General features: G+C 40.7%; 2 protein-coding genes across 6 annotated transcripts; one reads left to right on the top strand and one right to left on the bottom strand.

The window, feature by feature from the left end:
* On the top strand, nucleotides 1–20,484 carry LOC119742807 (centromere/kinetochore protein zw10 homolog). Of its 4 annotated transcripts, XM_038218985.1 has the most exons (22): nucleotides 1–104; nucleotides 1,843–2,039; nucleotides 3,883–3,990; nucleotides 5,519–5,599; nucleotides 5,989–6,054; nucleotides 6,371–6,506; nucleotides 6,699–6,776; nucleotides 6,982–7,061; nucleotides 8,001–8,178; nucleotides 8,924–9,003; nucleotides 9,575–9,638; nucleotides 9,754–9,827; nucleotides 10,388–10,507; nucleotides 11,284–11,408; nucleotides 12,180–12,261; nucleotides 12,885–13,070; nucleotides 13,747–13,851; nucleotides 14,573–14,704; nucleotides 15,594–15,686; nucleotides 16,160–16,270; nucleotides 16,753–16,871; nucleotides 20,386–20,484. In XM_038218985.1, the coding sequence occupies exons 1-21, from the start codon at nucleotides 65–67 to the stop codon at nucleotides 16,855–16,857; spliced, it is 2,241 nt and encodes a 746-aa protein (XP_038074913.1). In that variant the 5' UTR covers nucleotides 1–64; the 3' UTR covers nucleotides 16,858–16,871; nucleotides 20,386–20,484. The 4 variants fall into 4 exon arrangements, with proteins under 4 accessions (XP_038074913.1, XP_038074912.1, XP_038074914.1 ...); XM_038218984.1 differs by lacking the exon at nucleotides 20,386–20,484 and having other exon boundaries at nucleotides 16,753–18,563; XM_038218986.1 differs by lacking the exon at nucleotides 20,386–20,484 and having other exon boundaries at nucleotides 19–104; nucleotides 5,527–5,599; nucleotides 16,753–18,563.
* On the bottom strand, nucleotides 19,843–27,681 carry LOC119742809 (protein GUCD1-like). Of its 2 annotated transcripts, none has more exons than XM_038218988.1 (9): nucleotides 27,409–27,681; nucleotides 25,314–25,407; nucleotides 24,506–24,580; nucleotides 23,308–23,407; nucleotides 22,762–22,865; nucleotides 22,135–22,243; nucleotides 21,571–21,634; nucleotides 21,107–21,181; nucleotides 19,843–20,477 (listed from the first exon to the last, which is right to left on the bottom strand). In XM_038218988.1, exons 1-9 carry the CDS (start codon nucleotides 27,431–27,433, stop codon nucleotides 20,392–20,394), a joined length of 732 nt encoding a protein of 243 aa, XP_038074916.1. In that variant the 5' UTR covers nucleotides 27,434–27,681; the 3' UTR covers nucleotides 19,843–20,391. The 2 variants fall into 2 exon arrangements, with proteins under 2 accessions (XP_038074916.1, XP_038074917.1); XM_038218989.1 differs by having other exon boundaries at nucleotides 27,418–27,681.
* Between the last annotated feature and the right edge of the window lie 199 nt (nucleotides 27,682–27,880).

The raw sequence follows: 27,880 nt of genomic DNA, 5'->3' as shown, positions 1-27,880 counted from the left end.
GAAACGCCACTCTCAAAAGATTTTTTTAGAGGGCGCTGTACCGGCGGCAGATCCGAGTATCAAGATGGCGTCCCTTGTCACCGATGTTCTGCTCGCAAACACGGGTAAAACTCAGCTGTTTTCCAATAAAACTAACCTTTCAGACAAAGGTTCTCTCAATACAGTTCCAGGGATTATTGTAGGAAAAATAAAAACTTAGTGCATTTAATTCCTATGTAGGCCGAGTATTTGAAACGCTTTTTGGTTGGTAAATATTCGATCATTATTGTTGCATCGGTTGCGTGATAAAACGTATGACTATGTGAACGGGTGTCGGTCACTTCGCCCGGTAATCCTTAGTATTAGGACCCTGTTCCTACGTAAGAAGGGAAAGACTTACCAAAACAGTTGACTAAATCATGACACTCAAAATTGACATTCTGATATTTCTTGACCCATTTGAACAATTGGCAATGACCAATGACGTCATTAGCCCCATAAATGTGACACTACAGTAAATACTGGACAAGGCCATGAAGGCCTACCTCCGTCACGTATGTTTCAGCCCCATAGACCGTGCGTGCATTTAGTTCATCTTCTCACGCATGCGCAATGGTTTTCTCCGCATCGTCGGCTTGCAAACAGCGGTAGCAGACGACGCACTGAGCGATTGTCTGTTTTTCATGTCTTTAAATGTATCCTTCTCAAACGTACTTAAAAGATGATTCAAACCAAAAATTATCAGTAGACCAAGTGAACAAAGATATAAATTGTCTCTACAGTGTGGTAACGGCGCTAAAAACCTTTTCAAATATATAAAAAAAAAAACTAATGATGGACAAAAAACGTACAAAATGAAGAGGAAAATCATCGTTTGCTTTTGAGTTTGGTTTACACATTTGGACAATTTGCTGGGTTTACCTAGATCAGCCATAGTACCATCGAAAAGGATGATAGATTATTTTCATTTTACAGGTGATTTGATGTAAGAAGGAAACCTGTACTGTAGCTTATAAAAATCGTCATTTTTCGAGTAAACCCATTTTAAAGCTTCGTGCACAAATACACTGGTCCCAGTGCCCTCTATGATCGTACTTAACTGCATTTCTGGGCCGGGAACCAGTCAGTTGTAAATCGTTTCAGTTAAATGCATACATTTCCAACGCGTCGAAAGATTACAAACGGAGCGACGTGGCGCGTGGCTAGCCATGTTAACGGGCCAAATTCCAGGGTCTGTGTACAGGTACGTGCACACTTACGTTACATTCAATGAAAAATAACGTATAACGTGAGACCTCTCTCATTAAAACAGTTTCCGACTTAAATGATATTTATACATCGCACTTTCCGTGGCATCCTTTACCATTTTTCAGTGAAGACAAGTTTACAATTACTCGGCAAAACTGAAAAATTATCCCCTAAACTGTCGCCTGTTTTGAATTTGTGACCCAATACTTTCCTACTACACGACACGGAAAAACAAAAAAATTGCAACAAAAACTCTCTGTTTTTTAGCGCTAAGGTTTGCAAAAGTGACTTTGATTGCCTTAAATTCCTGTCCACGTGGAAAGAAAAATTTATCAAAGTACTTCGAGTGTGATGTTGACCGATACTTCAGTGGTTCAAACTGTGACTGCAGGCATCCATGTTTGCTGATTATCAGTATTTCATATTTTGAGTGCGCATACGCGCAAACTAAATGAGCGGCTGAAACATACGTGCCGTATTAACCGTCACAAGTCCACAAGCTTATTGATTGGGTTTTTATATCCCAGAGTTTAAAAGTGCTACAGACAAAACTTCATTCGAAAATTGGGTTTTGGTGTTTTTTACTCACCCAATATTTTGTAATTCTTTGCCCAGATCTGTTGGAAAAGGAAGACCTGGGGACGCGCATCGGCAAATTATCAACTCACATTGATGAGATCAAGGGTGAAATCTACCATGCCGTACACGAGAAGTATGCCAACTACAGACCCACCAGGGACTCCACCCAGGAGCTACACAACAAGGTGCAGACACTGTCCACTGAGATGCAGACTCTCAGCAATAAGATCAAGGTATGTCATAGTCTTAAGGCTCCAGTAACACATTCACGGTTGGACATACGAATATCCAAGGTTTACCAAGAATCAATTGATCACAATGAACCGTCAAGACTCGTGGAGAAATTGACTTTCTAAGAATGCACTAGGGTTTCAGGACAGATAGCTGTCGGAGGTTTCTCTACGAATACACCACAGTTTCTTGAACGGATTGTTTATGAATATTGACAGTATTACCAAGAATAATGATATTAATGCCACAGTTGTCTGCGATTGGGCCACGAATGACCAAGGTTCTCCTACAAATAAAGCATAGTCATATTCGTAGTACAACCTTTGCAGAATTCTAGCATATCTGGGCATAACCGTAGGACATTTGTGGTGAATTCGTAGAGATTTCCGCCACGAATGAGCTACAAATCTCCAAGAGTATGTACAAATAGCTACAAATAACACTATGAATTAGTACAGTTGTTCTATGGATGTCCCAGGGTTTCACTGCGCATTGATTTTCATGACGATTCTCCACGGACGTTTGGAACAGTTTAAAAGTTCCGTAGCCCCTCCATGAATACCAAAGGAAGATGAGGGATAACCACGCAGATATTTAGGATGAATACAGTACTCCCACGGTTATCACAATTCTAAACTGTGGATAGCTGTAGCTGCAAACAGTGAATGTATGACTGAGGCTTAAGGGCTAGACATTGTTATGGTTTGATATGCAATAACCTGCTGCAGTGATAAACCCACACCCACTGACTAACCAATATCACCCACGAACCCGTCGGAACAACGTATAGGCCAATTCGTACTGGTTGTGTAATGTGCGCGCACCTTTGGCGTAATATATGCAGCGCGCATTAAAAAAAAATTCATAGTAGTTCCCAAGAAAACTTTCAAATGTCTTCAAGTAACGTAAAAGATGCAGCAAGATGTTTTTGCAACTTCACTGGTCAGCACTTTTGTTGTGTGTAGTTTGTGTGGGACTGAAAATGAACAGTAATTGCCTGCGGAAGTAGCGCATGCTCACTTCCCCCATTTTTGTTTTTGGGGGGGGGGGAGAGAGATTTTAGGAGTTGGCCTAGACGTTCCGATGGTGGGGGATATTGGTTGGTTTTGATAGCGACCTCTTGCGACCTCTTGCGACGGCGGGTTATCGCTGCAGCAGATAATCGCGTATCTGACCATAACATCGTCTAGCCCCTAGACTAGGTATGTGAGGCCGTGTCTGATGAGACAGGCATTGTTGTCTGTGGCAATAGCTTTTGACTTAATGCACCGTTGGTAAAAACCTAGCCTATTCTATGGCCATGCACTGGAGTAAACTCCTTGCTAAGGGCCATACAAAAATGAGCACAAAAAATGGTAAAATAATGTGTTTTTTCATGGAAATATTTCGGCCTGATACTTGGCGTGGGGGTTCTTTTACCCAAGAATCCCTTTTTTCACTAAAACTGGGACTTTTTTGGTTCCTTCATGTGAAATTTGTCTCTTTATTTGCTTACAGAAGTTGAAGAAATGCACAAAATTTGACAAATACAAATTAAGAGGGCTAAATTAAGAAAACGTTTTTACCAAAAGAAACCATTGGAAAGTCCTCAGTTTGGAAAAAAAAAAGCGGGACGCTTCACAGACTTTGTGTGTGTGTACAAAAAGCAAAAGGGATTAACGTGTTTAGACGTCACCCGAAGGCAAGTTGTGGCAATTTTGACATCTTAATCTATCAGCCCTGCCTGTGTATAAAACAGCCAGTGCATCTTATCACGTCCTCCGACGCGAGCTGGTTAAGATGTTACTTGTTATTGTCAAAAGAAGTCAATTTGGTATCTTTATTTTTTTGTTGGTATGAATTCAGGGAGACATCAGTTCCCAGCTCAACAGCTCCACCAGTGATCTTCATGACCTCACCAGACAGTTGGAGAAGACTAACGCTATCATTGATGTGCTACAGTCACTATGCAAGGTAATGATCAACTCCGTATGGCAAGACAGGTGATTGTGTTCTTGAGCAAGACACTTTACCGCAGTTGTCTCTCTCCAGGTGTACGAATGGTTACCTGTGATTGTTGAGACCATATGTAATGCGATCAAGCTAAATGAGTCGTTTGTCGGGAACTTTCATTTGGAGATACAGGCCAAAATAGGGCCACTTCATCACATCACTTCATCACCTCTCTTGGTGTTCCGACTTCCATAATTTTTGAACTAAATGTGGTACCAGCATGCGGTTTTCACAGCAGTAATGCTGAGATTGTGCTCTTTTCAAATCTGTAAAAAATATCATTTATTTTGCTCTATATTTAGTGAGGCACCATTTGCAGACGGTGTTGTAATTTTGTAATTGTGCATCTGGAAGCCAGACTGAGGGAGCAAAGGCCGTGTATCTGAGACCTGTAAACGCTTTTTAATCTAGCGCAATGTGTAAGGGACCAGACTGATGACCAGCCTGCCAGCTCAATGCCAATGTCGCTGTATGGTCTGATGTTACCATTTTCTCTGATCCAAATTTCCCAAATAATGTTCGTGTCGGTCGAGATCGTAAGTGGTTGCAGAATTCTGAAGCCTTGTGGTCTTAACATAGGTCACCTCAAGCTCCACTCTGAAAGACATTGTTGAGAGTTTAAAGGGGATCGCAGCATCATCATTTAAGAAAAAAAATGTTGGGAGGGAAAAAAAATGTGTCGCCGCACCACTTTTGGGGCAAGCTCCATATCAGAAACCGGAGCCTTTCTTTTGGCCTTAGGTTGCAGAAGTCATTTGGAAATGACCAAAATACTCTTGACTCTAAGGCCCGTTCTGGACGCCTTTCTACTTCGGCATCGAACTTTATTAAAATGATTGCAGCACTAGCTCGTCTACAGCACGGCAGTAACTCTAAATGCCAAACCTAATAGTTGAACCTGAATGAACCTGGAGTAACTGGCCAGGTTCAAGCAGTTCAATGAACATTCAAACTGTTTGCGCCAATTTCACCCAATGTGATGCGGACACGAGAGAGGGTATCGTGCGCATGCGCATTCCTAAAATGCTTTCCCCAACTTACAATTGAATTGAGGTCTGCACGGCAATGGCTCGGCATTTAGAACAGTGCCGTGCAGCTGCCACACGGAATGACATTAGTGCATCAGCCCTATTGAGCCAAAGGATGGTGCTGTGCCGAAGTCAATTTGCCGAGCCAAATGGTTCTAAATGCCATGCTATAGCCGTGTCGAATTTAAAGAAGTCAAATTACTTGAGTTCAGCACGGCAATAGCACTGTGTCTACAACGGGCCTCACTTGACCTAAACACAACACAATCGCCGTTAAAAGCACCTTTTTATCCTGCGATTCCATGGTGTAGACTCAATTTAGAGGATGAAATTATGGTCAGACGTAAAAAAAACATTATTAACAAGTCCGTTTGTTCATCTTAATTTCATTCACCCTCCTCATTTCAAGAAACCATGCTTTTCTGACAATTAATGATTTGTCCGACCGTTTTATTTGACAGGTTAACAGTTTACTGACAGACTTTCAAAGCTTCGTCCAGAACGGTGAGTTCCTGCAAGCAGCCGATGCCGTCAATGAATTGGTGAGAGACAAATAAAAATAACTGTCCAATCAAATTAAGATGAGACTTGGTTGCTATTTTCCAAATTCAGTTTGTTTGAAAAGGAATGCAAAGTTCTTTTCTGTAAGAAGTTTACTTTGAAATTACAAATTTCAGGTTGTTGTTGTAATTGTTGAATCCACTGTAATCATGTTGTACTTTGCATATGTACAGTGGAATCTTGACAAGTCAAACTCCGATAACTCAAAACAACTTTTAAGTCAAACAAAGAGCCCATCGCCTACCGTAGTATAACAATGGTATACAACCCTGCTTAACTCAAAATTCTGCTCAAGTCAAATTTTGAACCTGTTCCCTTGAGGTTTGACTTATCGAGATTTCACTGGAGTTCAATTCTTTGTTTCCTGCAGAAATCTGATTTGGACGTTCTCATTGAAGACGGATACTGTGAGCTGAAAATTGTCAAGGCTCTAAGGGTAAGGAGCTTATCCGTTGTCTGTTTACTTGCAGCAGGCCAGTGAGGATGCAGAAAGTGAATTGACCTATCTTGTTAGAATGGCATTAACATCGCGTCAACACTGCTTGTGAAATATTGTCCAATTACAGATATACGAATAGACAGGGAATGCGCAAAATCTGAGACAAACAAAACGTAGTGTACAAATATTCCATAGGGTTGTCTAAAGGGGCGTGGCTAACTCGCAAACGGCGATAGGTCAGTTGGGATGACGTTGTTGAATTTTGCCAGCCAGAGAGAGACATTGCTGATAAGAGTTTTTTTCACCGTTTTAGTCTGAGCTGCGCGTGAACCAAGAGACGCTGCTGCATCATCTAGGAGAGGCCTGGTCTGCCATGACTGTCTGGACCATACCCCATGCCAAAGAACCTGTCACCCTGACCAACGTCAGCCAAGTCCAACTCAAAGTGGGTAGGTCATTAAGACGTGGGACGCTATTGCATGTGGGCTGGAGTGTCATTATCAGGATCTGCGGGTAATTCTGCAGGTTATGGGTTCAAGTCCAGCCTGTGGCTGTGGTGTGTGTGTTGTGCACGTGACATTTTGACACTCATTGCTTCTCCCTACCCAGAAGTAAATTTTGTTATTTTTTTTTTTCACCAGTTAACATTGAAAATGCTGCGGTGACTGTCAATGCCATGAAGCAGGTTGGAATTCTGAAGAGCAAAATGCAAGTTTTCGGTGAGTTTCTTGAATGTTTGTCCTCTCTTTGTGACTGTTTTCCAAAACCAAGCTTTGATAAACCAAAAAAACATTGGCAGAACGAATTTGAATTTTGAATTCACATTTCAAACAGACTTTGCTCATTGTATCTTTTCAGTCCTTTGAAAATGTCAGCTGCAAACGACTTATTTCAACAAAATTATTGTCAATTTTCCATTTTCAGGAAAGAAACTGATGGACTATATTCTGAAGCCAGTTGTGATGTTGTCAAATGTTGCGCCATCAATTAACGCAACTAAAAAGGTAATGTTATTTTCAATTAAGTCTTAAGTTACAGGTGCATTTTTAAATTTGTTTTTCATAAGAACAAGAAGACATGAATATTATACAAATTAACAAGTTTATAAGCATACAGAGTTTATAGGCACAGAAAATCAGCTCTTTACGCTGTTGGGTGTGGGTTTCTCAGTCGGGTTTTGCCAGCAGTTACGTGGAGTGCTGTGGCCTCGTGGTTAAGGGCATTGGATTCGTGGTCTGCGGGTAAAGCTGCAGGTTGTGAGTTGGAGTCCAGCCTGGGGTCATGGTGCGTGTGCCCTTGGGCAAGGCACTTTGTCACTCATTGCTTCTCCCCACCCAGGAGTAAATGGGTACCTGTGAGGGCAGAGATGGTTACTGTGATTGAGTTAGCTTCCTCTGCTTAACAGGCTGCATCGAGCTGTATACTCCCCAGGGAGCTGAGATGATATTTGGAATGTTTTGTTGGCCAAATGAGCAGGGGTAATAATGATGTAGCACCTTGAGCACCAGACCTGGTGGATCAGGCGCTTTATAAATGCCACTATTATTATTATTAACATTATTGGAAAATTGTGCCAACTTAGTAAACAACGCCGCCTCCTGGCATAGATGTGCTGATGCTTCCTATTGTTGCATCACAATTTAAGCAAATCCTGTCGCATGAATTGTAAGTTCCTTGCTGCACTGACTGCTTATGATCTCCCTGTAATGGACACATCCCCTATTAGCAGAGAATAACGTGTTAAGCACTAAGACAAATTCCATAGAGCTGCTATTAAGCAGAAAACATTGCTTACTAATTTTTCGGTTACTAAATTTGTATACAACTTGCAGAATTACTGGCAGACCACGAATTCAATGCTCCAGTTCACAAGGCCACGGCACTCCTAAGCAAAAGTTGTTTTGTGCATTTAGTGAATGAATGTGCTAACATCTTCTTTGCAGTCGCAGTCAACCACCGTTGGATTCAAGGTGCTACCCAAGAGCTCTGAGGAGGCGTCTGATCCCGTAGCTGTGTACAAGAGCACACTGGCAATACTGAAAGCACTGAGTGGGCCGTTACTTAGCCTCAAGACAGAGGGTAAAAACGGAGATGAGAACACAACGCTGATGGCTATGCTAGGTAGGGACCATCTCATTGTTTTTGTTAAGATTTTTTTCTCCTTTTTTTTGTCTTTCCTTTCCGCATTTTGTCCATATGTTTTGTATACATTTTCATTCTTCAAGCCACTTTGGGAACTTTAATCAACTTTATTGTTTGTCTGTTGGGGTGTTTGTTTGTTTGTTTGTTTGTTTTCCATTCATACATGTACATACATAAGCAACAGTTTACATAGTGTAATATATATAAATGTAGTTAAATAAATGTAGTTAAATAATAAGCTTTCTAATAAGGTCTTTCATGGTAATATACACCATCTTGTTCATGTAATATACGCCATCTTGTTTCATGGTAATATACACCATCTTGTTTCATAGCAATATACGCCATCTTGTTCACGGGGCAAAAAGAACACACGTTGCTAGACGCGGGCGCATTTTGGAATGACCGCATGATGACTTGGAAGTGCCAACGTTTTCTATCAACAATGCGTACACATTCAAACAATTTTACATGGAGGCAGTTGGAGGATTTTGCAGGATTGGGGCAGCAGTCACCCCTCCAAGGACCACATTCAAGAAATAACGAAGGATTTCGCAGGATTGAGGCTGTGTGCAATTTGTACATGGAGGCAGTTGGAGGATTTTGCAGGATAGAGGTTGCATCCCAGCAAAAATGCCTAGGGAGTTAATAATTGTGCTGCTTCATTTTGTCCCTCTGACGCATAAATTAGGTTTGTAACCAAATGTTTCTTTGACCTTTACAGGAGAATACGTCTGGCCAGAGCTGTCCAAGTGTATCATCACACATTGTCTGGTGCACTCGATACCCACAAGCAGCTCAAAGGTAGCCACACAGCATTACTTTCTTGAACCATTCTTCAGGGTTTATCTTGAAAAAAAAATATGGCATTGCTTATTTAAGGATTTGTTATCTGTATTGTCATCTTTGAATAAGTGTTGGGTTTTTTGCTGAATTTTTTTTTGAAATTTTTTTTTTAAAATCTTTAATACTTAAACCTTAAAAACCAAATTGTGAGGTTTTCAATAATGAAATAGACCTTAGTCATAAGGACGTCACACTTTGTTTACATGTGCGCTTTCCTATGGGAGCCAGGTGTCTTAGATCTATTCAGACATGCAAGTTTTCCTCGGATCCGCTGATTTCCTCCTTTTTTTGACTTCTCATGAATGCCATGTTACTAATTGAAAAGTACAGTACACAATCTTGGTTTGGAAATTCCTGGTTTTTCTTAATTCTCAGTTGCATGCCTGTCTATTCAATCAAAAACAAAAATGCTATTCAGATATTCGGTTGATGTTTGCATATTGAAATATTTGGTATATTGGACACAGCCCTAGAATAATGAATGATAAAAAAAGATATTTTTCTGATTGCATCGTATTCACCATTTCAGCTCAATGAGTACAAAGCTGTCATCACGGCTACCGAGGGATTTGAAGCTTCTCTCCGGAAAACAGGTCAGTTAGCAGTTTAAACAACAAACCAAAACAAATAATCATGCGAAAGAAATATAATAAAATACTGCCTTGAAACTTACAATTATAAATAATGTCAGAGATCTTTCTGTTTCAGGGTTTATTGCAGAAACTGCTTCTCCCCTGCTGACCTACGCCAGAGATGTCAATGTCCACTTTGCTAACAAAAAGGTGAATTTTTTTTTAATGTTAGTTACTTCTAAATATGTTGTGGGAACATTTCTTGAATGGCATCATTCAGTTTGTTTGATCCCATCTGGAACTTTGTATGTGACCTTCCAGCACTTAGCCGTGTTCTGAGATACAGCCTATAATACATAGAATAGTGATGAAAATTGGGAACCCAAAAAGCTGTAACTCCATCAGATTTTGTCGGATTCCAAAATTCTATACATCATTGGAAAGCGTATGTTCAATGTCCTTTCCAATGAACACAACGTCCTGGTTTTCAACAATTGGCTCAAGTGACCCTGGTTTTGTGCTGGAGACTTTTTGTGACTGGGCTTGTGATTGACTTGTGACTGGACTTGTGACTGAGCTTGTGATTTACTTGTGACTGGACTTGTGACTGGACTTGTGATGGACTTGTGACTGGACTTGTGACTGGACTTGTGATTTTACTTGTGACTGGGTTTGTGATTGACCTGTGACTGGACTTGTGACTGGACTTGTGATGGATTGGATTACATCCCTTACATTTTTTATGTTCTGTTTATTTTCTTTTTGGAAAGTGTCAAGAGCTGATAGTTGAAGCCCGCAAGCTGATGAAGAGAGAGCTGCACAATACAAAGAGAGTCGGTACAATGAAGGTTGACAACAAGGACGTCAAAGATCAAAAACAAGATACCAAGGTTCGATTTTTTTTTTTAATTTTTCAAAAGTGGATTTGATTTTGTCTTTTTTATCTTCCTTCAAGAAGTTCTTGCAATTTGAAAACATTAACCCCAACCCTCCTCAGTCCTCCTCAATCCTCCAGGCAGTTTAAAAGGATAAAGCTGAATGGCAAAAAGGGCTTGATTTTGGAGGATGCATTATGTCGAGTTTGTAGGCTGTGCCCAGCGGTGTGTATGTTCAGCCATGTATAATTGAGCCCTGCATTATGCTGGATATCATCCGCACTGCTTCTAAATGTCATCAGCACTGCCTCAACCCATTAACAGTGATTGTTGGAGGATTCTGAAGGATTGAGGCAATGGTCACTCCTCCACTGCAGTAATTCAAGACATAATGAATGATTTTGGAAGATTGAGGCCAAATCAAATTTTCACATGGTGGCAATTGGAGGATGTTGCAGGATTGAGAATGGTTCCTAGCCAAAAGGGCCTAGGGGGTTAGGGTTAATTGAAATGTTTATTCTTGATTTACGTTGAATGAGCTTATCGTATTGAAAATATATTTCATATGAAACCATTTAATATGTAATTTCATTGAGGACACTTGCAGTGTAAACTGAACAACTTAAGTGCAAAGTAACAAAAAAACTTGAGAAAAACTTAAGGTATTCGACAGTCCGCTCTGAGAAACACTTTGATTAAAGTTGACACTGCATTAAGGGAGCATGCTTTCGAGACGATATTTTGACAAAAGGTAAAATTTGATATTCTTGCTCTTCTTTGTCTTCTTTCAGGACAAGTGCCACGTGAGCGAGGGTATCTTTGCACTGCCTGAGTGTGCAGTCAGTGAAAGCATAGAGTGTCTTGTTAATCTAGCCTACCAGACATTACAAGAAGCTGCTAGTAATACACCACAGTGGTGAGTAGGAAAATGTGTCCATCTGGCTTTACGTGTTCTAGAAGGCTTCAATAATAAATAAATGTGGGGAGCTAATCATCCTTACTCGCAGAAGAAGCTGAATTGGTAGGAAGCAGCTACAACGTGGTCGAGCCAAAGGCATGTTATGTACAAGGGCCTCAAGCAGCCGTCGTATGACCCTCGTGGCACAGGAGAGAATTAATGAACAACTCTACTCACATATTACCCGAGCCGGGAATCGAACCCAGCACACAGCGGTGAGAGGCGAGCGCTTTACGTACTGTGCCACCCATACCAACTGCCTGATCTGATGTGTTTATGCTTTCTCACCATAGTAAAGTAAAGTCTGTCGTGAGCCAATATGGCCCATCGGGCCAGCGTTTATTTATGGTTTCCTTGGCATGAAACGACTGGGAATATTTCTGTTTCCCACTGGATGGGATGCTAGTTCATCGCAGGTTACTCCCCAGCTAATGCCGGTACCCATTTATACTCCTGGGTAGAGAGAGGCAAGTGAGGGTGAAGTGGCTTGCCCAAGGACACAACATATGGCGAGCGGCTGGATTGGAACCTTTAACCCTCTGATCATGAGTCCCGAATCCAAACCACTTGGCTGCACTTGTCCCGAATCGTGTGAAAAAGCAAACCTGCCTTTTGTTGAGGCAAATTAAATTGCGTTGAACATTTTATAGGTCAGTGAACACAATACATTCAACATTAACCCACGTAGTGTAAAGCATTTTTGCTAATGTCTTATTTTTATGTTTGCAGTGCCATCCAGCTGTTCTACACAGTGCGAAACATGTTTGAGATATTTTGTGATGTCGTACCCACATACCACAGAGATAGTCTGGTGAGTCAACTTCTAGACTTTTTCAAACAGTCATTTGGTACTTCTGAATTTCACTGTCGTCTGCTTGTTGAGCCAAAAAAAAAAAATGCACAGAAAGCAAATGTTCTCATGTACCTTTAACTGGCATGCAACTGGGAATTTTGAAAAAACGAGGAAATTCCAAACCACACATGACTTTGCACAGTGTTTTTCAATTTGTAATGGTATTCATGAGAAGTAAAAAACAAGGAAATCAGTGGATGCAAGGAAAAATTGCATGCCTGCTTTAACCAGTTTGCGCCAGAGGCCGTGTATACACGTAAAGGTTTTGGGTACTCCGAACCGATGACAGATACACACGCAGGGAGAGAGGCCAGAAATATCTGTCAGCGGCCCACTCACAGCGAGCGAGGCCGGAAATATGAGTGTGCTGCCCGACGGTGATGGCTTCAACCCGCCTGGCTTGAAGTTGAGTGAAAATATATCCCGCACCTCGTTCCATTCTTGTCAAAATAATCCCAGCATTAACTGGTTAAAGCAAGGATAAAACAACAAAACAAGGTAATGTTGATATTGTCTTAAAATTTCTTTACAGAAATCTTGACTTTTTATAATTATTTTTGCTTGTTTTTCTTGTGAAACAGCAAAAGCTACCCCAGGTGTGCGCTCTTCACCACAACAACTGCATGTACATCGCCCATCACCTGCTGACGCTAGGCCATCAGTATCGTCAATCCTTACCCCCGCCCCTCTGTGACGGCACATCCACATTTGTCGACCTCATCCCTGTCTTCAGGAAGCTGGCATCCGAATGTTTCTTGGCTCAAATGGTAAAAAAACAGCAGCCTTTGTTTTTGTCATTTGTACCGAGTCAACACAGCCTCGGGTCAACACAGCCTCGATGTGTCGGGTTTCTACTGTACCTCCTGATATTTCAGTGGGACTAACCTTTAGCACTGAATTGATTTTATTGGTCTAGAACTTTTATCCAGTTGTTAACACTAGCCCTGTCAGATGCAACACAGTGCATCAGGTGCAAACATTTGTGGGACCTTGCTGCACTGAGCCACCAACACCAGTGCATAAATGGCCAATTCTGAAACATTGAGAGTTAGTCCCATTGAACAATGCCACAGTGGTATCCTGCTGCAGTTGGTGACCACAGACTCTGAGGCAGTTTAGCCTTGAGATTGCCAATCTGATGGATCTTGCTACACTGAGCAGGCTTGTAGACAAGTGTTGCATGTTGCTGCATTTAGCAGGGTTTCTAGCCTGAATACCCTGGAGGGTTAGGGTTAAGGCCAGTGTATCCTTCTTGGATACGCCAGTCCTAAGTTTTGACATCACAGCAGGTATTCATCCCACAGATTACAAAAGTTGCAACACATTTCAACCGCAGCAAATTTCACTTTCAATGTTAACTGATGTCAAATGGGCCTTGCATTCATATTCAAGTAAAATAACCTGCCATATCCTGTATTTGCATTACTGCTTTTAATGTTGCAGAGAATTCAGCGAGATCAATTAGTGGAGAGTCTGTCTGGTGCTGAGGGCTTTGACCAAGTAGCGACTGACGACAACTTCTTGGCGTGTGAGAGGGCCATTAAACAAGTAGGTTCGGCAACAATCCAGAATTTTAGGCCAAGTGAAAAATAAACCAGTTTCTTGCCACGGCCTGCTTCCTTTTTTCCTGCTTGCTTCCTTTGTTGTGTTTTTTTTATTCGTACATTTACAAAATAATTTACAAATGAATTGTCAATGTATTTGTTTTTAATGAAATTGTACCTTTGTAGCAGGGGTTACAGCTCCTTCAGACACAATTTTGTATCAGCAAAAGAGTCAAGAAAATGGATCAATCAATTCATCATCTTGGAAAATCCACCATCTTGGGGGGGGGGAAGGGGGGGGGGGAAGTGCCCACCTCCTTAATTTTTTTCAAAAGGCTCGGACGATAAACTATTTCTGGGTTTTTTTACTTGGCCTTATCTAGGACTTGGATTTCCGCATAAGAATATTCAAATATTCAATTTTGTTGATAAAAATGAAGTCAAAGTAAAGTTTCACCTCTGCCTTTTTGGCTAGGAATCTTCCCAAATCCTTTAAAGAAATCCTCCATTGTGCATTTCTGAAAATTAAAGCAAAAGCAATGTTGTATATTAAGCCTTAACAGGCAGGACTGTCTTCAGACTTTTTTTCTGAAATCAGACCTTTTGAATCTGAGAGAAAGACATCACCAGTCTTGAAAGGAATGCATCTTTCAGACCTAATATCCATTTTTCAGACCTTTTCTTTTTGAATTGGCAATCTCATCCCTGTCTTTATCCCAATGCAGGTTGTCCATCAGTTGGGTCACCTCCAGCGAGTCTGGACCGACATCCTCCCCAGTAACATCTACACCAAGGCCATGTCTACACTCATCAACACGGTACTCATGCACATCGTGGAGAAAGTCTCGTCACTAGAGGTGAGAAGATCCTTAACATTTATTTGACTGTTTCATGCATGTATGGTGCAAGAACACACAACTGATTGAATTCTGTACAAACATCTAGCGTCTTGGCATGGCATCAGGCGCCATCGGTAGTTCATTAGACTGTCCCTCCCAGTGGTCTAACTGAATCCTCCTTTTGTAACTGTGGAGCTGGTACTTGTGTAAGGAGTCTATGGGCTGCCTCAAATTCCTGACTCGCATGTTTTTAAGGACTATGTCAATTTTTAAGCTGTAGCAGGAACTTCTACATGTCACTTCGGTCGGTTGGTCTGTCGGTCTGTCTGTCTGTCTGTTGCCAAAAATTGACCAAAAATATTTAACCAAAAATCGACCAAATGCCATGCTGTCGTCAGTAAATGCACTCTTGACAAAAGTTATCAGAAAACGAGGTTAGTCTCCATCGATGTGCATGCGCGCCTGTTTTGCATATACGTCTGTCCCCGGAAAATTGACAAAAAATGAGCCCCCTAAGTTTCCCATAAAATTTAACTACCATACCAAATTTTAATTTATAGAAAAATACACACAAACAAAAACAATGAAATACTTAACAAAAAACTGTTCGTAACAATTTGTAAAGTTGACAATTGTGTAAATGGAGGCAAGCAAGATAATGTGCAGTGATGGTAGAGTCACGTGGTATATAGTGCGCAATTTTTATGGGAAATCTTATTTTGGTCAATTTTAAGCGTGTGATTTTCGCATGGGACGGCGGTCCGGGCTTGTTTGTATGCACAATCATTTCATGCGCAGCCAAAGCTTAATGTGCACTCGCACTTGTTTCGTCTGTGGTTTCCTTGTGGAATACTGCCACTAATTGGTTTTTTATAGAGAAATGTTGTTTTTTTTCTCAACTTGACAGGACATCTCAGCTGATGATGCGCAGCAGTTACATTCGTTACTGTCAGGACTGCAAGACAGAATTCCACACTTGATCAAACCGGGAGAAGTTGAGGTAAAAAAGCAATTCCTGAAACTATTTTTTTTTTTGTTGCAGAATTTGTTGATAAGACTTTAGGTGGCCCTGGAAGTGATGTTTATAATGTGTTTATTAAATGCACAGTTTGTTCTTTGTGGACACCAAGCATAACAAACTTTTTTTTTTTTTTTAACAAGCAAATTCTGTTGAATGCAAACAACACATTACCGTTGAGAGGTGCATTATTTTCATATTAAAAAATGAGTTATTGTGGTGTTTAGGTGTGTAGCAGACTACTCCATAGCTTAGAAAAGTGTATTATCTCTGTATATATTGTTGCAGAGGATGGACACGACCGATAATGCATTGCTTGAACGATACGTGATTACCATTGCAAGCTTATGCTCATTTGCTCATAAATTGCCCACAAATCCACTTTTGCAGACAACTAGCAATGAATTCCCTTCCTGTAAAGGAGGTTGACTTTTGGTTTTTGGATTGATGCGTAGGAACCAGTTTTGGTGCAGAGTACCGTTGATCAGTGGACGTCATTCAGCGAGTTGCTGTTTATGTTAGATGCCAGCATGCAAGATATTGTGGACAGGTGGGCGGAGGGCAAGGTGAGATACGACATCAATAGGATTCAAATTATAAGCAGTAAAGTTCTGCCAGGTTGAACAAAGAAATTGACTGGAGCAGGGTTTGAACCTATGACTTCAAGATTGCCATTCCAGTGCTCGATCAACTGAGCTATCCAGCGCTATGCTGGCAGTTCCCCATTGGTATTTCTAGGTTTGCAGGATTGCTAATGTTGCTAGCATCGTGGCTTTGGGTGTGATCCCTGGCTACATGGCATATGTGGGTTTACGGCTTCTGACTAGCACCCCTTGAACAAAGACGTTGACAAACCACCAACAGTGGGCTGGAAAGCTCAGTTGGTAGAGCACTGAGACGGCAATCCCGAGGTCGCAGGTTCAAACCCTGCTCCAGTCAATTTCTTTGTTCAACTTTAAAATTTAAAACATTGTTTAGGTCGGGAACTCCTGTTCTTGTCTAGTTGTTCTTTAAACATTTGAGACTGTGATTCTCTCCATCATTCCAGGGACCACTCGCCATGGTGTTCAGTGCCAGTGACGTGAAGAGCCTGATACGGGCCATCTTCCAGAACACCGACAGACGAGCCACAGCGCTCGCCAAAATCAGATAGGACCAGCCGGGAAAGCATGCAGAGTTCAAGGCATATAGGATCATTTGCATTTGCCATCATTTCATGAAATGGACCAATTGAAGGGCTACTAATTTATAGCTGACATCGTTCCTCCGAGCTGTTCAGTGTATTGTGTCCATTGGTGCTGAAAAACCACAAAAAACCTGTTCTTTTTCAACCCTCAAAGTGCAGTTTGTGGAATCTGTTGTGCATAGAACCCATAGGTCACAGGGAGTGCCCGGGTGCCGGCTCTAGATCTGTCGTGGGAAAGTAACACACACAATACCTGGCACACCTGCACAAACGTCTGTTCACCGTCGATCGTGGACGTCCTATTGTCCCTCTTTTGTTTGTACTCTAACTTTTTAGGAAGACTCCCATAGATTTTGTACACGACCCCAATCGCGGACGTATCCTGGGAAGCGTGGATGATATTGTTCTCTTTTGTTCTCTGGTATTTTTCTTCCACGGTTCGAAAAAATGAACACATACGAGCATAGGCATGAAGTCCACAGCTGACTCGCGGCTGTTTATTTCAGAGGTAGTATTTTAGGTAACTGCGTGTTCTCAACGATGGTTGGGTCCGTATGACGGGCAGAGTGTGATATGGACCATGGAATATGCGACACCACATTGTTGCCACGGATCGACCAATCAGGATCGATGATTCAAGTTTGATTGAAGACAGATATTCATATCTGCATGTCTACATGCTTTGATTTCGTACAACACAGCGGACGTTCGTCGCAGCCAAATCATCCCGTGTCAACTCACGTCCGTCCACAACCTACAGTTGTATGTACAGCATATTAAAGGGACATTACGGCCTGGAAAACGCCAAATTGGGCTACAAAACAATATTACATGGAAAGAGCATTTAAAGTAGATTATAAACATCCACACAAACATCCTTTAAAAACTGTGCGTTTTTAGGGGGTCACATTTTTGTCCCGAAAAATGAAACTGTTCATTGCTAGTTGTAATTCCAGCCGCACAGTGTTCGCCTTCTGCAGACGTGTAAGAAACAACATCTGTGCATTGGTGCTGTGTGTGATTTATGTGACACACACAACATGTAGCGTATTTTTTTGTTTGTATGAATGCATAGTTGGCACTCGGATAATTGAACACAGTGGACGATGGTAGCAAATTCTTGGATGTTATCGAGTTCAGATTGCCAACTGCCCGATTCCAACGTAACTAAATCATCTATGAATTATATTTCGATGAACGAGTTTAACTCTGGATACTATAATTTTGATAGAAATTATCTGAATTTGTAGGATTTTGAGAGGCTGGGGGAAGTAGGGGATGGGCCAGGTAAGCAGATGGGTAGGAAGGAAATCATTGTAAAATGGAAAAATATTGGGCAAGACATTACTGATGCAGAAAATAAAAAGCTCGCAACAAATTCACGCAGTGATCTTTGTTTATCAATCCATTGTATTACTTTATATATACAAATCATTAAGCATCATTTTCCGTCTTTTAAGAGCACAACGTACATTTTGTATAAATTTTATAATCCAACACACATTTCACAGATATCACAGTCGGCTACATTTGTGTAACATACTAATCTATATACTTGGGCATTTCATGCAAATGTTATCTTATGAAATAGTTTACACATGATTAAAGTCTTCCCAGATGCGATAGTACTTGCTATGGCAGTATATTAAACATATTATACATTTACCATTAAAGTAATGAAAGAATTTTGATAGAGTCTTTAGTCCCTGAGAAGTTCAATTTCTAACAATTTGTTTGCAAGATATTTTTTTTCACTCGAAGACCGAGAAATCTCATAAAAAAATTAGATAAAATATGGCAGGTATTAGTTGCTAGCGAGTCAGTATAGAGACGTGATTCTCCCATAAAAAAAGTCTTTGCTCTAAAAACAACTTCAAAGCCATTTGCGAGTGACCCATACCCTTTGGGATTTAAATTTGAAAAACATCTGGTACACTGACTTGCTCAGAATGCTTGGCACATTTTAACTTTTAATTCTCCAGACCAAAGACACCGCTGCTAATCACATGATTCGCGGCAAGCTTGTGCATAGTTGCGCAAGATGCGATCAGCACCAATACATTGTTCACAATGGGTGAGAATGGCACAAAGACACAAGACCATTCCGGAGCTGGGGGTTGCTAGCGTAAGGCTTGCCCTGAATCACGTGATATAGTAACAGTCTCTTTGGTCTGGAGAATGCAAATTTAAAACTTGCAAAGCATTGGAGAAGTCAGCGTTCCAGATTTTATTCAAATTTATCTCGCAATGCCTTATTACTAGATTTCTCAAACATTTCAAAGACTTCATACAAATTGGCACTTAAAAAGTCAGTACATGTCAACGTTTTTTTTTTACTTTTCCATTTAATGTTAAAATATAAAAGGTCGGTTTTTGTAAAGTCACTCTTTTTGGGGAAGCAGGCCTTCGATGAAAACATCCTTTAAATACATGTATAATGAAACTTCAAAAAAGGGATTTTTTTTCCCCCAAGATAAACCTTTACTCGTGAAATCTCAGTGAAATGTTGGTCAGTCTATAATACAAACTCTTCTATCCAATACACAAATAAAAATAAGCCATTTCTGGTGAAAAAAATTTCACAAAACATGTATTGCACACTGACCTTTATATTGAACATTAAATAATTCCCTGAACGATTTACCCTATTCGGCTTCTCCCACCAAAACATACAAGGTGTTAAAAAAACCAAAAAAAAAAAATCCCTCTATTAAAGCGCCTTCTTTTTCACAGCTTTTAAAAAATACATTGCAAATATCGATACATATTTGGAGAGTACAGTTCATTAGCTTTTCAACAACGAAAAAATATTTTCAATCAGTTAAAGTTTTATTGAGGTATGGCCAATTCAAAATAGGTGCCGATCTGTCCACAGTCTCAATTGCCATTTGTTAGGAATGTAATGGATTTGGGGTGAGGGTAGTTTGGCTTTCTTTAATTTTTAATCTTTCCTTGGTTCGTATTTTTTCTAACAATAGTCATTTATCCTTATGGAAGGAATGGTAGTCCAGAAATGGACTGTTTGGTTAACTTCTTAGATGTTTACTGTGCTGCTCTGTGTCTGACCTCTACTTGGTAGCCTTTTTCACGGATGCAAGTTCCGGTCCGTGTTCTTATTGCGACAGTCAAAATATCAGTCGCCGTGGACAAAATGAAAAAGCGGCGCTTGTTTTCAATTGCCCATAACTCAATAAACATTTACCCAATTGGAAGAGTTTTTCGTTGTTGAAAAGCTAATGAATTTTACTCTCTAAATATGTATCGATATTTGCGATGTTTGTCTTTTAAAGCTGTGTAAAAGAGGGCGCTTTTAAGGGTTTAGTGAGGGTTTTTTTGGACACCCTGTATTATAATATTGAGTCCTAGTTTCTCTGAGTTTTCTAATAGTTTCAGAAATTTCTCAAATAGGTTTTTTTTCCTGAAGGGCATTCTGCTGACAAAGATTGTTCATAAAGATGTTATGTAAACTTCTTTTCAAAACTTTTTCCTTTTTAGCACTCGTTATCTGTATATGAAGAGTATGTCTTCGTCCGTGCCATGGGAACGTCTTGCCTCGTCCAGATTGGTGAAGGAACAGCAACACAGCTCTGTGGGAGAAAATACAATCACAAATGTGACAAACTTGTGTGATTATTAAAAAAAAAAAAACACCCATTTTCAATTAAAAATGTATTGTCCATGCTCTTCAACAGTTCACTTTTTTCTGATCTGCCAAAATTTCAACTTTAATTTCTTATTTTAACAGAAAACAAAAAGTAGGTTTTTTTTCTATTTTGGGTGTCTGCAACCCTCTAAAATTGTTTGGTGTTGTTTTGCATTGCTTGTTGCACAAACTGATCCACCTTGCATGTGGACTGGTTCCCGGTCCCTATATTATCTATCCTGCGTGGGGGGATGGGAACCAGCCTCCCCCGCAAGAACTGAATTATTGTCGGGCCGCAAAATTAGTAAAGCAATTCTTACAAAACTAAACGTGGGTTGATTGTTTTGCATTTGATGTCTGGTTCATAAGTAAAATACTAATTATTGCTAGAAAAACAGCAAATTAGAGGGGAAAAAATCTATTTTTTCAGGGGAAAACGCCAAATAGTACAGACAGTATATGTTGATAAAGTAGAACATGAAATTGGGCAATTTAATTTCTTGCAATTGCTAAGACCCATTTACAGGCATATATTTCCTCCCAAACAGAAAAAAATCGGTAGAATTGTTTTACCTTCCAAAATTCCCGGGTTACGGTACAAAAAATGGTTCTTCGTTAAGTCAAGGCCGCACAGCACAATAAAGTGACCTGAAAAATAAAATAGTAGTCGTAACGTATGTGGATGTCAATTTTGATGTATGGACTACAAAAAGGCAAAATTTGGATATATTTTTTGAAAACTCTTTTTTCAACCAGATTTAAACAGCAACGAATGCCAAATACAGACCTTTTTAATTGAATTGAGAAAGTCTGGCTGACTGATGATCAGTTTCCTTCAAAATATAATTCATATCTTAAAAGGTTTTTAAATAAAGTTTGCTGAATCACTTATGAAATTAAAACAAATGCAATCAATGTTAAACCTAAGAACGTAATGGTATCATCATTTTACTGTCACTGGTTAGACATTTTCAATCCAGTCATCAATTTATTTTGAAAACAAACGTAAATCTGCACTTGATTGACTTGAATCTTACCTACATAACCACCTCCCCTCCCCGTGTCACAAAATGAAAAGCAATCAGCGCATCCCTCACCATGCTGAAATGATAAACAAAAAAAAGACAAAAATGGATGCAGAGTTTTAACATTTACTACAAAGGTCAAAGCCCCTTCATGTCAATTTGTCTATGTGTCATTCTATAAATTTGGGGCCCACTTTTTTCCCGTCCCTGTTACATCTGACATCTATGATTTTATAATTCTGATGCACTCCTTAATGCAGTCATCCTCTAGAAGTGATTATGAATTGCAAACTACCTACCCAACTAATAAAAAAAGTACAAAGTTATTCTTAATGATGCTTAAATGACAAATTACAGTAATGTAAAGCCCGGTTCATACTTCACACGAAAGCAAGGCGAAGCGAAATTTGTGATGTCAACAATACGGCGAAGTGCGTCCACCATTGTTGATGACATGAATTTCGCTTCGCACTTGCTTTTGCGTGAAGTATGAACCGAGCTTAACACTTTGATAACAGGATAGGAAAAATGTCAAATTTTGGACCCTAAATTTATAAAACGACTCTTTTTTAATACCTTTTGGCTAGGCTTACACCGTTCACACTGCAGTATCGTGTTGTCTACGAGAACAATGGCAGGATTGTGACCAGACACATGGCTTACTATCTCTGCATTGGTCACAGACCTATCAAGCAAACAAACGAAGAAAAAACAAAATTATTAACTCTCCAAAGTAAATCAGGCATGCCAGTTTTCCGGCTATAGTAGACTTATGCAACACGTGTAGTATTGTGACGCGACTATGTATTGCACTCATGTCCAATTTTTCATAATAATTATTATTGACTTGTGATTGAGTTGTGATTTGTTTGTGATTGACTTGTGATTGACTTGTGATTGACTTGTGATTAACTTATGATTGACTTGTGATTGACTTGTGCTCTATTCATGATTGATTGACTTGTGACTGACTTGTGATTGACTTGTGATTGACTTGTGATTGACTTGTGATTGACTTGTGATTGACTTGTGATTGACTTGTGATTGACTTGTGATTGACAAGTGATCAATTTGTGATTGACTTGTGATCGACTTACAATTGACTAGAGATTGACGTGTGATTGACTTATAATTGACTAGTGATTGAGTTGCGATTAGATTGGGATTGACTTGTGATAATTTGACCGCAACTCGGCCCTTTACCTTTTCTCCACCTGGATTCCTTTGCTGGCAGCACTGGCAAAAAGGTCATTGACCCGCTCCTGTTCAGTAGTGAACTCAGTTTTGATTGCCTCGTTGTAGAAAGCCTGACCAAAAGAAAAAAATCAATTTAACAATTTGTTAAAGTGCAAAGATTTTTACAATTTCCTACTCTATTCCCAGGGATAAGAACAGTCCAGGTTAACAAATTTCACAGTACAACTGAAACTTACAACAAAAAAATGAAGGCTTTTGGCAAGAAATCTTCCTGAATTCTCCAAAACACCTACTTCGCAGAAACCCAACGTGGCGTTTTTGGACTTTTATTTCAAGGGGCATTGAGGTTCGTGAGTCATAGTGGCTGGGATGTACCATCTTTTATCCCGCAAAATCCTCTAATGTTGTATGTTGCAAAAAAATCCTTTTTGTCAATTTGTCCGTTGGTGCTTCCGCATTCACAAAGATCTAATTCTGAACCCAACTTATGGCAAATTTCTGGGATTTTTAGTCGGACTTTGGTTTTTTAGTTAAATAAAAACAATCTCTTACCACTTCTTGATATGTTGGATCTACCCCAAGAGTGATGGTGTATAGCTGATGCTTGACATTGTACTGCACCATCAAATGGGCCAAGTCTACCGTCCAAATACTGCTTGGAAAGGGGGGGAAAAAAACAACGATTTCAGCATTCCCAAGTTGTCCCCTGCAAATACGGTGTGTAGTTGTGATCTGATTGCAAGTGTTTCTCCTTCTGACTAACACTATTATAAGTGTTCCAAGTTTTGAGATGCCCAACTTTTTCACTTAAAGCATAAAGCACAGGAACTTTGTTAACCCTAAACCGCCCTGAATCCTTCAAAATCCCCCTTGCCAAAGTGGAGGAATTTGGAGGATTGAGGTTACATGGCAAAAGTGCATTACTGATTTCGTAGGATGCACTGTGTCAAGGTCTTGGGCCGGACCTTGTGTTGTTTTTGCTCAGCCATAAACAAGTATAGGCCTGGATTATGCTTGAAATCCTCCCTACTGCTCCAGGATGTCACTGGCCAAGCCTCAACATATTGACAGTCACTGCCGCAGGATTTTGCAGGATTTAGGCAGTGGTCACAGTCACTGCCGCAGGATTTTTGCAGGATTTAGGCAGTGGTCACGCCTCCACAGACCATATTCAAGAAAAAATGGAGGAATTTGCAGGATTGAGGCTACATCCTAGCAAAAAGGCCTAGGGACTTAGGGTTAACAAAGAATGTTTTGATTTCAGAGACAGACATTCAAATATTGAAAAGATCTGTTGGAGATGGGAAAGCTCCTCCAAAATTATAATAATATTAATTTATACAGCGCGTATATCAACCAAACAGGTTATTACAGTGCAGTACAATATTATTACCCCTGCTCACCGGGCCAATAAAAACATTCCAAAGACCATCTCAGCTCCCTGGGGAGTATACAGCTCGATGCTGCCATTTTGGCGCAAAGCAGCTAAAATCAATCACAATAACCATCTCTGCCCTCACAGGTACCCATTTTACTCCTGGGTGGGGAGAAGCAATGAGTGACAAAGTGCCTTGCCCAAGGGCACACCACCGTAAGCTGGACTCGAACCCACAACCTGCAGATTTACCCGCAAGATTATGAGTTCAATGCACCGGACCATGAGGCCACGGTTCTCCACAAGTACACGCACATCATTTCCACTCAGATGAAAGTACAGCTCACATCCCTAAAGCTATAAAGATTTTTGTACCTCTCACCAAAGCCCAGTCTTTCACAGATGTCGTCAAAACTTGCAGGTCCATCCTCAAATTCCGGATGAAGAAACCTGCAAAAGGGTTAGAAATTTAAACCTTTTCATCTTGCTGTGTGAGAAGAGAGGACGAGGATTTGATTATAAACCCCATGGTGGGGAAACTTGGGGAACTTGAAAAGCCTTTGGGAGAGTTCCGTTGTTTTATCTTCAAATTCCACAAGCGGTTTGCAAAAACAATCCGCATTTACCTATTTTGAAATTTTTCATCATGTTCATTTAAACTACTGCTCTCATTCGCACAATTTCTCCAGGGTTAACGAAACTGAGGTAAAATGTCTCGCTCAAAGACATAAGCACCGTGACGGCTGGCCAGGGCTTGAAACCACGAGACAATTTCCCCATGGTGAATGAAATTGCAATAAAATGCCTTGCTTGAGGACACAAGCACCGTGATCTCTGGTCGTCATGAGTGCGACACCCAAATCACTGCATGGACCATGATAAGCATTACCAAAGTGGCTCCGACTTCCAATGCTGAGTTTATTACAAGTCCTGTCACAAGTCCATCACAAGTCTGGTTACAAGTAAATCGCTTATCGATTCCCAAGTCCGGTCACAAGTAACACAGGGGATGGACAGGGGACGAACGCTTACAGAGGAATGCCTGTGTCTTTTAGTTGTAGTCTGAATGGCTTGTGTCTTGGCTTAGGACTGGAGGACTTGTGATGGGCTTGCGATGTCTTGTTAAGACTTGTGAGGACTTAACGTGAAGTCTTGTGGTGGACTGGACTGCAACACAGCTTACCTCAGGATCATCTTGGCGCAGGCCAGGCCACAATCCCAGTCTTCACCTTGGTGGATGTGTTGTATTTTGAGGCAGATACCATCCTGAGGTACGTCTGTAAACAAGTAATACATCAAGTGTAGTTATTACCCACCTGGTGTTACCGCAAACCGATACTGATAATGATACTCACCATACAAAGCCTAAAATCTTATGACAAATTAAAAACAAGGACAAATCGGCTTTTTTCCAAAAGCATTTTCCCCAATAGTCAAACTTTTTTTGGAATTGCTCTCAGCTTTGCTGTCAATACAGCTTAGGGTTGCAGTACAATGCAGTTGTATGAAGGGCCAAGTAATACGAAAGGGTCTTTAAATTGACCTCATTTGTGGGACCGATTTCAGCATACATTTGGCCTACAGAGGCATTGGTTATGTTCAAGACATTGGTACTGGTAGGTTTGGGGTGCCCCGCCCCTCCCCCCCCCCCCTTCCCATTCAAAATCTTGAATTGAACCATCATTTTCCTTTACTGCCCCCCCCCCCCACCTCCCCCTGAAAAATCTATGCACCCCAGGTGCCCCCAGAAGTTTAACGTCAGTTACGCCACTGCCAATATAAGCCTTATAAGGCATTCTAAAAAGGTAGTGGATATTTTGCCAGAGGTAATGACGGCAAACTAACGATTACTAAAGGTTTGCCGGCGGCAATCCATATCAACAGAGGGCGCTGTACTCTTTAAAATAGGGCTGAATTATAAGATGTATTAAATTCCCACCAAAAGTTGTGTAGCACGTTTGGTGTAATGGTTAAGCAAAGGCTCTAGAAAGCGGGATGACTCGCGCTCGATTCCGACCGCACCACATTTTAAAGGTTTTTTTTCTCATCCCCAAATAAATAAGGATATTCTTCTGTTATTATTTTAACATGTCTCAAACATTTTTTGCAGAGTATTACATTTTCTTTTTCAGATTTGTGGCTCTGGAGGATTTTTTTTTACATAGCGCATAATGATAATCTAAAATGCGTATTAACACCCACTGCACTGCTCGCTCACACCACGGAACACGTATTATAGACAGGTGGTCCGTGGGTCACACAGTTTCAGTCAGCGATATCACGCGAATCGGCCATGCACAAACTTTTTCCTCCATTCATATAAGCTAAATAATAACAATAGACCAATTAAAATTCCTTGAAATCAGTGGCGTAGCCACGGGGGAGGGGAGGGGGGCGTGGGGGGGGGAGGCCCCCCCCATGAAACCTTGTCTCCCCCATTCGCCCCCCCCCCTGCACTTTTTGAAGGGTGGGGGACACAATATCAAATGTCCCCCCCCCCCCAGATTTTTGAACACGTGTCTCATTGACAGGGCCCTACTATATACTACATTGTATCTTTTGCTTTTGCAGAGTATTACATTTTCTTTTTCAGATTTGTGGCTCTGGAGGATTTTTTTTTAAAGGGAAATAAAGTCCGAAATTATAAAATGGTCTGAATCCCATCTTGTGAATACGAGGTAACAACGATAATTTTGGCATGGAGCCAGACTAAAACTTGTCACCGGAAAATGTTTAAGTACAAAAAAACAGTAACTGCGCATGTTCAGTGCATATCCGGCAAACTAACGTTTACTAAAGGTTTGCCGTCTCCGGCAAAATATACACTGCCTTATTTTTGCTTTAGAAGCATACTCGCCCTCTTTATAGGCTAATCAGAAAGTGCTGCCTTTTTCAAATGTCCATTTTTCGTGATATTTCCAGATTTGTTTGCACACGTTTGCGTATCAAAATTTCAACATGAAATTTCACAAAATTAGACATCTGAAAAAGGCAGCACTTTCTGATTAGCCTATAGTATAAAGAGGGTGAGTATGCTTCTAAAGCAAAAACAAACTGCAAAATAAGCAGATAAGAGCGGTGTGAAGTTGGTTAAGTACTTATTCCTCATTCCTTGTTCGATATTCGCATGCTAAATACTAATTTTTTGTACATGATGGAAGTGTGGCCTTTATTTACGGAGGTAGGTCTAGTCCAATAAATTGGCTACATTTTTGGGGCTACGGCCAATTAACGCTGCAAAAAAATTCTGAATATTGGCAAAACTGAACTAGGCCTACCATGCCCACCGGCTTTATCACCCATTTGTGTAGTGCTTGCTGGCTTTAATGCTTGCTGGCTTTAACACAGCTGACACAAAGATTTCCCTTGACTTGTGTGAAAATCTGAGCAAAAACGTTCTTCCACTTCCAGTGCCCGAAGTTAATATGTTGTGAAACGAAAGGTAAAACACATGGTTAAAGCCCCTGTCAAGTAGGCCTATGTTGTTATTATCGTGCTGCGGACGACAGGGTGTTACTTCGCATGTACTCGCAGGGTACTACTGCCACCTCGCCCATTTGCCACTTGGCCCATTCGCCACTTGGCCCATTCGCCACTTGGCCCATTCGCCACTTGGCCCATTCGCCACTTGGCCCATTCGCCACTTGGCCCATTCGCCACTTGGCCCATTCGCCACTTGGCCCATTCGCCACTTGGCCCATTCGCCACTTGGCCCATTCGCCACTTGGCCCATTCGCCACTTCGCCTATT

The sequence above is a fragment of the Patiria miniata genome, unplaced genomic scaffold (genome assembly GCF_015706575.1).
Source record: "Patiria miniata isolate m_02_andy unplaced genomic scaffold, ASM1570657v1 HiC_scaffold_6, whole genome shotgun sequence".
NCBI lineage: Eukaryota > Metazoa > Echinodermata > Asteroidea > Valvatida > Asterinidae > Patiria > Patiria miniata.
This window is presented reverse-complemented; position numbering and strand designations above follow the sequence as displayed.

Coding starts and splice junctions, on each gene's coding strand:
- LOC119742809 (XM_038218988.1), bottom strand. CDS start 27,433: ATGGGTGATAAAGCCGGTGGGCATG. Junction 22,244..22,761: donor GGAATCCAGGTGGAGAAAAG/GTAAAGGGCCGA, acceptor TTTGCTTGATAG/GTCTGTGACCAATGCAGAGA. Junction 21,182..21,570: donor GAGGGGAGGTGGTTATGTAG/GTAAGATTCAAG, acceptor TTTATTTTTCAG/GTCACTTTATTGTGCTGTGC.
- LOC119742807 (XM_038218985.1), top strand. CDS start 65: ATGGCGTCCCTTGTCACCGATGTTCTGCTCGCAAACACGG. Junction 105..1,842: donor TGTTCTGCTCGCAAACACGG/GTAAAACTCAGC, acceptor TTCTTTGCCCAG/ATCTGTTGGAAAAGGAAGAC. Junction 15,687..16,159: donor TCAAACCGGGAGAAGTTGAG/GTAAAAAAGCAA, acceptor ATTGATGCGTAG/GAACCAGTTTTGGTGCAGAG.